General features: G+C 43.6%; 1 protein-coding gene across 1 annotated transcript in view; it reads right to left on the reverse strand.

The window, feature by feature from the left end:
* Positions 1 to 12,500, reverse strand: part of LOC143300578 (uncharacterized) — a 181,965-nt gene that overhangs the window by 158,322 nt on the left and 11,143 nt on the right. Inside the window, 4 exon segments of the mRNA XM_076614349.1 lie at positions 3,004 to 3,129; positions 5,295 to 5,802; positions 6,964 to 7,253; positions 8,621 to 10,288. Coding sequence (XP_076470464.1) covers positions 3,004 to 3,129; positions 5,295 to 5,802; positions 6,964 to 7,253; positions 8,621 to 10,288 — 2,592 coding nt within the window.

The raw sequence follows: 12,500 nt of genomic DNA on the forward strand, positions 1-12,500 counted from the left end.
GTTTGGGTTTATTTTGGTATATGTTCTTTGTTTTTAAGCAAATCAAGTCAGATATTCTCCTGTATCTTTGTTTCAATGATTCACTTGCTACAGAAATTTAGCTTTTCTGCTGTTGTTAAAAATCATTAACTGTCACAATGATCCTTATGAAGATAATGAGAAGCTATAGATTTGAGTTTGTACAACTTTATTACAAATGCACTCCAGATACTACAACTGAATTTCCTGATTGTTTCCTCTGGGGAAACCAGCTGCCACTGATGAAGCATGGTAATGGGACAGGTTTTGCTTGACCCTAATCAGTAGGCCCCTTAAATCCTAGTTCAGTTTCGTATGTCTAATGCGGTGGTTTTGTGCATTTAAACCCCAATGATTGCTGAAACTTGGTGAAATGAAATCAGTAAGGCACAATTTTAATGAGCAAGAACTACTTCTCCTGAAGTTTTACGTGGTGCAGTTTTCAGTTTCAGTTTCTTGAGAAGGCATCACTGCGTTCCGACAAATCCATACACGCTACACCACATCTGCTAGGCAGTTGCCTGACAGCAGCATAACCCAACACGCTTAACCAGGCCTAGAGAGTGCATGTTGCCATGTGTTCTTTTTCAGTGTGTGGAGTGTGTGCTGCATACGGGACCTCTGTTTAACGTCTCACCTGAATGACTAGATGCTTAGCTTGATTTTCCAGTCAAACCTGGGAGAAAAGGGCAAGAGAGGGAATCAAACCCAGACCCTCACGGACACTGTACTGGCAGATAACCATCTCAACCATTCTGCCCCCTTCCTCTCTTGCAGTGCAATTCATTTTACTGAACAAAGTAATGCAACGCCAAGAGGAAGGAGTCCAAACAGAGAAGGGATGGCTGATGTCCTGACCTGCCACATCAATGGCATCTCAGCACCTTCACTGATGAGCAGCAGTCAACAGGTTCCTACATCTTTCTGGTCATGCTGTAAAGCGCCTCCACTTTGCACAAATATCAGACTAATGTTTGGGGGTGGGCGTTTCCTGGGTACTTTACCTGCTCAACCGCTAACTGATCAAAACATGACACTGCATCTCATGCAGGGCATTTCTATTCTTAATCTCGAGATTTAAATCTGCGCTACTGTGTAACGCAACACATGACAAATAGCAATGTGAATTACCATTTAAATAGCAGTCTGCATTATCATGAACTCATCATGATTTTCTTTTTCTTTTTCTTTTTTTCTTTTTTATCAGTCTTTCTTTTTTAATTTCTTTTTCAATTCAGGGCAGATATTTTACAAAGTATTTTACCCTGTGCACAGTTCTTAACCAAAAATGGAGGGGTTGGTGTTTACAAGGTACTGGATATTTACAAGGTAGTTTACAGTATCTTGTTAACCAGGATCATCCTTCGTGGTATGAGGAGAGAGTGGGCAGATCAGATGGGAATCTGTCATCAAAGTTCTTGTCACAAGTGACCTTTTTTTCTTGTCACAATTGTCACATATCAATCATAAACAAAATGAACACAGAATGAAGGTAAAGCTATGCAGAATTACTACCGTCATCTTCTCTCTAGTACCAACTCCCATCAGTCACTTTTCTTTCTTTTTTTTTCTTTTTTTTCTTCTTTTTTGTTTGTTTGTCATCAGTGCAAGAAGTAAACACAAAAGAAGGTAAAAGAATCATACCAAACTGATCCATGTAAAAAAAAATTCATTCATTTATGATTACTAGTGTAGTAAGTAAGTGAGACATAAACAACTTTCTGCTGGTTCTGAGAAAAATCAATCTCAAAATAATAAAATTCACTGATGAATAGTTTAAGTTACACACACACACACACATGCACACACACATGAACACGCCCACAAACACACACACACACACACAGAACTTGTCAGACGGCGTGAGGGGTGGATGAGGGTAGCTCAGGAGAGAGTGCGAGACAGAAAGCATGCCATATACGGTGTAAGGGGAAAAACTCTTGTCGTCAAGTTTAAACTGCCCGCATGCACTTTTCTACTGGATTCTCTCCCTTATATTATGACCCCCCCCCCCCCCCCCAAACCCCCCCCCCCCCCCCCAAGAAAACAACAAACAAAACAAAACAAAAAAACCCTGCATACAATTCAGCGTGTCCACTTAATAACAATGGAGGTATCAGTAAACACTGATCCAAGAAAACCTGCAGATGCCCAAACCTTTAAAAACAAAAAATACAAGAAATAGATTAAATAAAAGTAATTGGTTCAGAATAGACGAGAACAGAACATCATTTTAAGTTTTAACTGTAGAAATTATACATTCCATGACAATTCCATAAAACATTATCATGAGATTAAAAAAAAGAAGAAGAATTTCTTGGAAAGAATGAAAGACACACACACACACAAAACCAACAACAACAACAAAACACACACACACACACACACACACACACACACAAGCGAGTGACATATTCAGGAAAACAGGTTTCACTGAACAATTTCTCATTCCAAACAATAAAATAAAGCCAGTTCAGCTAAGTTTTTTTTTCTTCTTCTTCTTTCTTATTGATCTGTCTTTGAAAAGGAATCAGATCTGTTGTCAAATTAACACACAAAGAACAAAACTTTAGTCAAGTTTAAAGCAAATTTGTGTGAACAGTACAACACAAAATATACACCAGTGAAATAATAAAACGAAGGACAGGAGATGCAGCAGGAGGAAGAAATGAAAGAGGTGAAGAAAAAGGTAAAAAACCTGAACAAACCTGCGCATGCTTTGCTTGTATAGTTTGCATACATGTGCATGTGTGTGAATGTGTTCTAAGGAAGGGGTCAGAATGATGTGCACACTTCTGCATGTGTATCACATATGAGAGAAACAGAAAGACAAGAGAGAAACAGAGGGGTACACACACACACACACACACACACAATCAAAAAAAAAAAAAAAAATGGCCAACCAGCCAGCTTTCTGTGTGATAAAATGACAGAACCCACCACCCTGACAACACCAACCAAGAGAAGTAGTGCTGAGGCACTAACCTTCAGTTTTGAAGAGGAGAGTCTGGTTGAGCTGCTGGGGGTCCATGTGGATCACCACCTCCTGGATGTGCACCGGGGAGTCACCAACCTGGCCCTCACCATCACCACTCGCCAGGCTCACCCCACCTGTGAGGAAGAACACTCACTTTCACTTTCAAGGAGGTGTCACAGCAAACCACAAACTATCACTTTCAAGGAAGTGTCACAGCAAACCACAAACTATCACTTTCAAGGTGTCACAGCAAACCACAAACTATCACTTTCAAGATGGTGTCACAGCAAACCACAATCACTTTCAAGGAGGTGTCACAGCAAAGCACAAACTATCAATTTCAAGGTGTCACAGCAAACCACAAACTATCACTTTCAAGGAGGTGTCACAGCAAACCACAAACTATCACTTTCAAGGTGTCACAACAAACCACAAACTATCACTTTCAAGGTGTCACAGCAAGCCACAAACTATCACTTTCAAGGTGTCACAACAAACCACAAACTATCACTTTCAAGGTGTCACAGCAAGCCACAAACTATCACTTTCAAAGAGGTGTCACAGCAAACCACAAACTATCACTTTCAAGGAGGTGTCACAGCAAACCACAAACTATCACTTTCAAGGTGTCACAACAAACCACAAACTATCACTTTCAAAGAGGTCACAACAAACCATTCAGTTTCGGCTTCAAGGAGGTGTTTAACCCTTTCACTTACAGAACTATTTGTAATTTTTGCAAAATAATCACCAACCTCTGAAAAAAAATCACAAAAATTATAATTATGCTGAAAAGTAGGAAAAAATATATGTTTCCTTCAAGGAAAATGAATGGAAAATATAATTATCATAACTTTCATGTTAACAGGATGAAATAACTCCCAATCTAGGAAAGATAACTCGGATTTTTGTATTAAAAAAAAAAAAAAAAAAAAAAAAAAGCAACAGAATATTTTGAGAGAAAATAAAAGAAAATTCAAGTTTGTTTACTTTATGGGCGGAAATAGTGCTAAAATATAACCACATGTATTAAAGACAATAACCTAATGCAGTTATGTTGTTTCCTACACTATCATGTTGTTTCAAACATAAACACTATCCACAACCAATCACAATACACCCACACACACATCCTCCCACCCAAATACTATCACACAATATTACAACAAAAAAACTCAATGCAGACAATATTTCAGCTTGAAGCTTTCGTCTGGAGGGTTTCACAGTAGATGAAAACACCAAAATGAAGGTTTCAAGCTAAAATATTGGAGGTTTTTTCGATACCCATTTCTGACACAGCCCCACGCCTTTCCTGTTGATTGTACCTTGCAGCATATAACCATCATCAGGATAACCAGGATCACGTCAGTTGATCAACAACAACATTACTTTCGTTTCCTATCATGTTTTCTGTAGTTGCTATTGTCGATGTTGTGTGGAAAATCAAACAAAATTCTAGCCACTTCTTCTGTACTGTACCTTCTGGCAGCCATGCTGACACACTCAACAGCTTTTTGCTTTCCAAAACGCAAAAATAATCAAACCAAAACTTGCAGAGAAATTTGCGACAAACACTCATCAAGGCAGTTGCAATTTGCAAGGGAAGTAAGCGCAATCAAATGCGTGGCTGGACACCGGATTATTCAGTTACCCCCAATCCGTGGATATATCTAAGGTTGGAAGTGAAAGGCTTAAAAAAAAAAAAGGCAGGGGGGGTGGGGGGGGGGGGGGGGGGGGAGACAAACAAATGCCTGACCTTTGCATCTATGTTTGTGTAAAATATTAACATGAAATGAAATAACTAAACAAAATAAACAATTATTAACATGAAATGAAATAACTAAACAAAATAAATAATTAAATGAATCTATTTTTTAAAATATGTAATAAAATGAAAGATACACAGAACGTAAATAGTTGCAATAAAATATGAACAAACTGTCCCTGTTCAGCAAACCCCTGTGCACCCAAGTATGTGCGCACACTCCTACAAGTGTACAAATGCTCACTGACTCACACACACACACACACACACACACACTCCCCCCACACCAAACCCACACATATCACACACAAATACACACCAGACTACACCCACCACACACACACACACACACACCACCACAACCCCCACCCCACATACAAACACCCCCCACACACATACCACACACACACAAATACACACCATACCCCCCACCCCCCACCCCCCTCCCACACACACCTACACCCACACCCACAACCACAGAACCACCCCACACACCCACACACATCCCCCCAAACGCACACCACTACCACTGACCGCCTCCCTGAAGCTGGGCCAGAATGGACTGCAGGATGCCGGGCGGCAGTGACACCACCTGACCCCCCTGGATCACCGCTTGCACTGGGTTCTCCTGCACCGCCATCACCGGCTGCGGAGGGGGTGGAGGAGGAGGCGGTGGAGGAGGAGGAGGAGGGGTGGGGTCCTGCACCTGCAGTATGATCTGCCGCTGTGGAGGAGTCACGCTGGACCCGACCCCCGCACTGAGGCCCAGGGGCTGAGTCGGGAAGGGGGCCTGCGGCAGGATGATCTGGATCTGTGTGGGCTGGGCCGCCTGGCTCAGCGGGGCAGGGGGATGCTGTGCTGCTGGGGGTGGGGGCTGGGGTGGTGGTGGGTGTGGCGGTGGCGGCTGCTGCTGCTGCTGAAGGTTGATGGGGGCGATGATGTTGATAGGGATGGTGTGGGGCTGGGAGGGTGCTGGTGGTGGTGGTGGTGGAGGTGGGGGTTGCTGAGGCTGATGCTGGTGGACTGCGTCTTGGTGAATGACCTGCAGAACAACCACAAAGACAAGGACATGTGTTAGCTTCAAATGTCTTCATCTTTCGGTTGATTTTTTGTTTTGTTTTCTTCACTAAGTAACAGAAGCCAGTGGATGCTGAAACAAAATTTTAAAATCACATTCAACTTTGAGAAAATATGATTTACTACCCATTCATTTAATATATTACAGAGTTATTCTTTCTTTATTTGCTTATATGTCAGAGAGTGCATGATCATGTCTCCTCTCAGAACAAGTGATTGAGGTGAAGAGACAGAAAGATGCATGCAACGCATAACATACATGCCTGTATATAGACAGGTAAGTGTATGTACACACACACAGTCTACATCAGTACATGTATACATTGTGCAAATTCTAATCTGCATTTGTATGAATACAATATGTATATGTGTTAATACTTAGAATGGCAAACAGACATCATGCTCAAAACATTGCTTCAACAAAAACACCACACCAGCTAATCAGACAGTTAGACTTTCTGTGATGTTAATTGTCACACATGAAGCTGTACAGCAAAAAGTGTCATCAATTCAATGCTGATGTTTACTATTCTGCATAGAGTCAGTTGCTCTAACATTGCACTGGCACTGCTTTTCTTTGTGTTTTCAGCTTAAACTTTAAAAAGTTGTTTGTTTTTTTATCGCTTTTTATGTACAAGTTTATTTATACTTTTTTCAACCCTTTGCTCTCTCTCTCTCTCTCTCTCTCTGTATATATATATATATATATATATATATATATATATATATATCATATATATCTTTCACATTACTTATTCTTATGTATTCACTTATCCCTTTCGCCTTCTTTCTTTATTCCATTTTAAGTTCCTTTAATGTTTAACACACAACTTGGGTAGGCTCTCAAGCCCTGATCAGGGCGTTGGGTTAATGCACAGGTCAGCCCAGGCATCTGCTTCCCCTCACCCCCAACCCCCTTTTTTTCCAGCTGATGTGGTATATTGATAATTTTTTACACCATGACACTTCCTTGAAACGGAAACAAAACAAAACACACACACACACAAAATATATATATATATATATATATATATATATATAGTTTTTTTCATAAAATAAAGTAATAATAATAATAACATTAACAGTAATGATGATAAAGAACGAACTGCCAATAGCAGACCCTGACCTGTACGTTGATGGGCAGATCTGTCTGCTGCAGCTGAATGGTGGGCTGCTGTTCCTGCACTACGTACTGCTGCTGAGAAGGCTGCTGCACTGTCTGCTGCTGCGGCTGCTGCTGCTGTGCCTGCTGCTGCTGCACGATCACCTGCTGCACCTGCTGCTGCCCTGCAGGCTGAGACAGCAGAGGCTGAATCTGGTACTGCAGCGTGGGCTGCTGCTGGTTGCTGAGGGCCAGGGTGTGAGCTTTGCTGGTGGCACTGGTCACCCCACCCAGATGGACGGTCGTCAAGCCACCTGTTCCATGGGGAAGGTGACAATGGTTGAGGAATGTGCTTGTATATATCACTATATTATATGGGGGGACTCAAAATGAGTGGTACTGCAGTAATCAGTGCCACTGATATGGTACAGAACATGCGGCAGCAAAACAAAAAGAAGAGAAGAAAGATTTAGGGAGTGTGGTTGTATGTGGGAGGACTCAGAATGAGTGGTATGGTAGAAATCAATGCCACTGAAATGGTACAGAAGATGGGACAGCAAAAAAATAAATAAATAAAAAAGAAAGAAAGAAAAGATACAGGGAGTGTGTTTGTATGTTACACATGTATATATGGGGGACTCGGAATGAGTGGAAATGGCAGTAATCAATGCCATTGAAACAATACAGAAGATGGGGCAGCAAAAGAAAAATATGATTTAGAGAGTGTGCTTGTATATATCACTATGTGGAGAGACTTGGACTATGTGGTATGGCAGTACTTAATGCCACTGAAACAAAACAGGAAATGGGACAGCAAAACAAATAAATAAATAAAAGTTAGAGGAGGTTGTATGCAGGGGGGGGCTAATGAGTGTCATGACAGTAACATCACTGAGGCATCACAGATGACGGGACAGAAAGAAAAAAACAAACAATGGTTATGACACTTAACAACTCCCAACACACTCAGTTAATAAAGTGAGGTGGACACCAAAGTATGTAAGTTCCTTGTAATTCCCACCTGATTTGACACGGATGCATTGCTCTATCTTAGGTGGAGACTTTTCCAACCATCCCACAATCATGTCAATACTGAAGACATGTTGCTTTTTGAGGATTTGCATGCAGAAAACCATATTAATCATTTAATGATCTTGAAACAATCTCAGCATTTGGTGACTTCATTAAACAAATCTTCACAGAACACTTTGCTTCTAAAACACTGGCTAAAGTGGTTATAAAATGCATAAAAACACTTGAAAAATGAATAAGGAAGTAGCCAATCATACATTTTGTGCAGAAGATGATTACCTGACTGAAAAATGAACATACACTACAGCAATTCAAAGACACATTCAAAGGTGGAAAGGCTTGAGATGTACAAAAACAGGCAACAGAGAAATAGATAGTAGTAAACAGAGGTGAAAACTATCAAAGATAAAGAAAAATTATCCCACTTTTCCATGAACTCTCTCTCACTTCAAATAGAAAGCTCTTAACGGTTTCATCTTCTTAACACACAAAACTCACAACCAATATTTTACAGTGTTGACAAAATACACATTACCTCATTTTCATATGAGAAAAAAATCTATGTGCAACCGTAAACACGTGCATGCATACTTGGTTGACAGTTATAAAGCTCTCATCCTCAATGAAAGACAGCATGTTATATACCCACCTAAACCCTGGACAGAGTGAGACGCAGTGGTGACGACACTGGAGGCTGCCACAGTGACAACCCCTGACACAAGACTGCCACTCTGCAAGCCCTGCGACAGTGACGTCACCACAGGCACCAACTTGACCGGCTGCAGATCCACCAGGGGACGGATAGCTCTGGGGCGGGGGCGTGATGAGCGCCGCAACGAGGTCAAGGACGATGTGGTGCAGGTTAAAGAGGAGCCTCCAGCCATGGACACAATACTGGCCGGCAGGGAGGATGGGGAGGCATGCAGCACAGGGGGAGAGCTCAGCGAGTAGGAAGCGGGGACGAACTTGACCTCGTCTGTGTCGGGTTGCTGATGGACCATGGTGATCTGCTGTCCCCCAAGACTGGTCAGAACCTGCTGGGGCTGGAGGCTGTGTGAGGACTGGTCCTGGGGTGCCGACATTGATGTGGACGGACTCAGGTAAGTAATGAAGGAGCCTTGTGATGACTGGTGCTGTATGTACTGCCCAGAAGGAGGACTTCCCATTGCAGACATTTGAGAGGACACACTTGGTTTTGTTGGACTGATGTAGATCACTTTGCTGGGCGTGGACACAGACATCTGTGGTGACTGATTGCTGCTGATGAACGGCCCTGAGGGAACAGAGTGAGGTGTGGCACTGTTCACCACCACAATGTTGGAAAAGCTGCGGTCCACTGACTGGGTCTTGGAAACATCAGACAGAATGATGTTCTCCATGAACACTGGAGGCTTCAGTTCCACTGTAGGGTTATCCTTGCCGCTGTCCTGATTCACATGAAGGGAGGAGTCTGAAGCCTGGAGACTGTCAGCAGAGACAAAGTTCCCTATCACTGTTCCTTCCCCATATGGAGTGGCCCCAAACTCCACAGGCAGCTCCACAATCTGGACAGACTGGGGGTGCTCTGTACATGTTCCGTCCTCTTCTGACATCTCTGATGTCTGGGTCTGAACGTCATACTGCTCTTCATACAGTCTGGCTGCAGCGTCAACAATCTGATCCAGACTGCGGGAGGCCACCGGCTGGCGGGGCTGCAGACCCCTGGGGGAGGAGGAGATAGCGTCATGAGATGCCACAATGGTGTAGCCTGTCTTGGGAATGTCGCTGCCACTGGCCGTGTCAGGTTCAGTCTCCAGCTGGATGTAGAGCCCTGCTGGGGGTTGCACGGTGCTCAACTTGTACACTGTTTCTGCCCCACTCTGGGTGGGCTGCATGGGGGTCAGCACAGCCACTTTCTCCACAGGTGTACCGGACGTGTGGTGCCGCAAGTGACAGCGCAGAGAGTGCTCCTTCACAAAGGACTCTCCACACAAGTTACACTGGTAAGCTTTCTTGCAGCTCGCCCGAACCGAACGGCTGCTGCTGCCACCACTGGCCTCATAGTGATGCTCCTCCTCCTTGATCGTTGTCTTCCCAATCGGTAGTGGTGCCGAGCTTCGCTTGGAACTGCTGCTGCCCTTGGGGCGACCGTGGCGCCTGGACGATCGAAGCTTGTCGGCGTGCCGCTTCTTCATGTGGGATTTGACGTTGCCTCGCTGTTTTGCTGAGAAAGGACAGAAGTCACAGCGGAAAGGCTTCTCATCGCTGTGGGTCCGCAGGTGGTTCTTCAGGGAAGAGGCAGTGGAACAGATGTACTGACACTTGGGACAGGCATGGCCTGCACAGCATACACACACACAATACTGAAGTCAATTCATGGATTGATTCACTGGACCCCATAACAATATCTAACACACATTGTATATGCAAGCATGCATGCACACACACACACACACACACAAGGTAAACACACACACACACCGAACAACCCCCCCCACACACACACACACACACACACCAGTTCAACAAGGAATCAGTTTAAGCATGACAAGCATCAACAACAACACACACAAAAGGCTTTTATATCTTTTCAAAGTTCTGGTTAACCAGAAATGACAGCGTGATATATCTCTACTATATATTGTTTAAATATAATGAGTAAGAAAGAGTGGGGGTGGGAGACAGAGAGAGAGGGAGTGAGAGAGGAGGATAGAGACAGAATGAAAGGGGCAGTGACACAATAGATATAAATATACTGGTAGAAAGAGACAGAAGGAGGAGGAGGAAATTTGTTAAATGTCTTGTCACACACACTGGTGATTGTAGACATTTTGTTCAAAAGTACTGATTTTCACATCTCAGTGTTATCATTCAAAATTAAATAGAAATAGAAATAAATTATCAAAAACACTGTATAATTAACAGACAGAAGAAGGAAAGAAAAGGAGTCAAAATCACCATGTTTTGAAAAATATATAATCCTGTCGCTGTCCACACCAAAGAATCTTCCTCACTGCCACTTTCCCCAGCACAGTAAACCAATCACCACCTCACCTTCTCTCAGCACTGTAAACCAATCACCACCTCACCTTCTCTCAGCATTATAAACCAATCACCACCTCACCTTCTCTCAGCACTGTAAACCATTCAAAACCTCACCTTCTCTCAGCACTGTAAACCAAGCAACACCTCACCTCCTCTCAGCACTGTAAACCAATCAACACCTCACCTTCTCTCAGCACAGTAAACCAATCAACACCTCACCCTTCTCCCAGCACTGTAAACCAAACACCACCTCACCTTCTCTCAGTACTGAAAACCAATCACCACCACACCATTCTCTCAGTGCTGTAAACCAATCACCACCTTACCCTTTTCCCAGCACCCTAAACCAATCACCACCTCACCCTTCTCCAGCACTGTAAACCAATCACCACCTTACCCTTCTCCCAGCACCCTAAACCAATCACCACCTCACCCTTCTCCAGCACTGTAAACCAATCACCACCTTACCCTTCTCCCAGCACTGTAAACCAATCACCACCTCACCCTTCTCCCAGTACTGTAAACCATTCACCACCTCACCTCTCAGCACTGTAAACCAATCACCACCTCACCTTCTCTCAGCATTGTAAACCAATCACCACCTCACCCTTCTCTCAGCATTGTAAACCAATCACAACCTCACCTTCTCTCAGCACTGTAAACCATCACCACCTCACCCTTCTCTCAGCACTGTAAACCAATCACCACCTCACCCTTCTCTCAGCACTGTAAACCAATCACCACCTCACCTTTTTCACAGCACTGTAAACCATCACCACCTCACCCTTCTATCAGTACTATAAACCAATCATACCTTATCCTTCTCCCAGCACTGTAAACTAGTCACCACCTCACCCTTCTCCCAGCACTGTAAACCAATCACCACCTTCCCTTCTCTCAGCACTGTAAACCAATCACCACCTTCCCTTCTCTCAGCACTGTAAACCAATCACCACCTCACCTTCTCTCAGCACTGTAAACCAATCACCACCTCACCTTCTCTCAGCACTGTAAACCAATCAACACCTCACCTTCTCTCAGCACAGTAAACCAATTACCACCTCACCTTCTGTAGGCACTATAAACCAAACACCACCTCACCTTCTATCAGCACTGTAAACCAAACACCACCTCACCTTCTATCAGCACTGTAAACCAATCAACACCTCACCTCCTCTCAGCACTGTAAACCAGTCAACACCTCACCCTTCTATCAGTACTGTAAACCAATCACCACCTTACCCTTCTCCCAGCACTCTAAACCAGTCACCACCTCACCCTTCTCCCAGCACTCTAAACCAATCACCACCTCACCTTCTCTCAGCACTGTAAACCAATCACCACCTCACCTTCTCTCAGCACTGTAAACCAATCACCATCTCACCTTCTCTCAGCACTGTAAACCAATCACCACCTCACCTTCTCTCAGCATTGTAAACCAATCACCACCTCACCTTCTCTCAGCACTGTAAACCAATCACCACCTCACCTTCTCTCAGCACTGT

The sequence above is a fragment of the Babylonia areolata genome, chromosome 26, assembly GCF_041734735.1.
Source record: "Babylonia areolata isolate BAREFJ2019XMU chromosome 26, ASM4173473v1, whole genome shotgun sequence".
Lineage (NCBI taxonomy): Eukaryota > Metazoa > Mollusca > Gastropoda > Neogastropoda > Buccinidae > Babylonia > Babylonia areolata.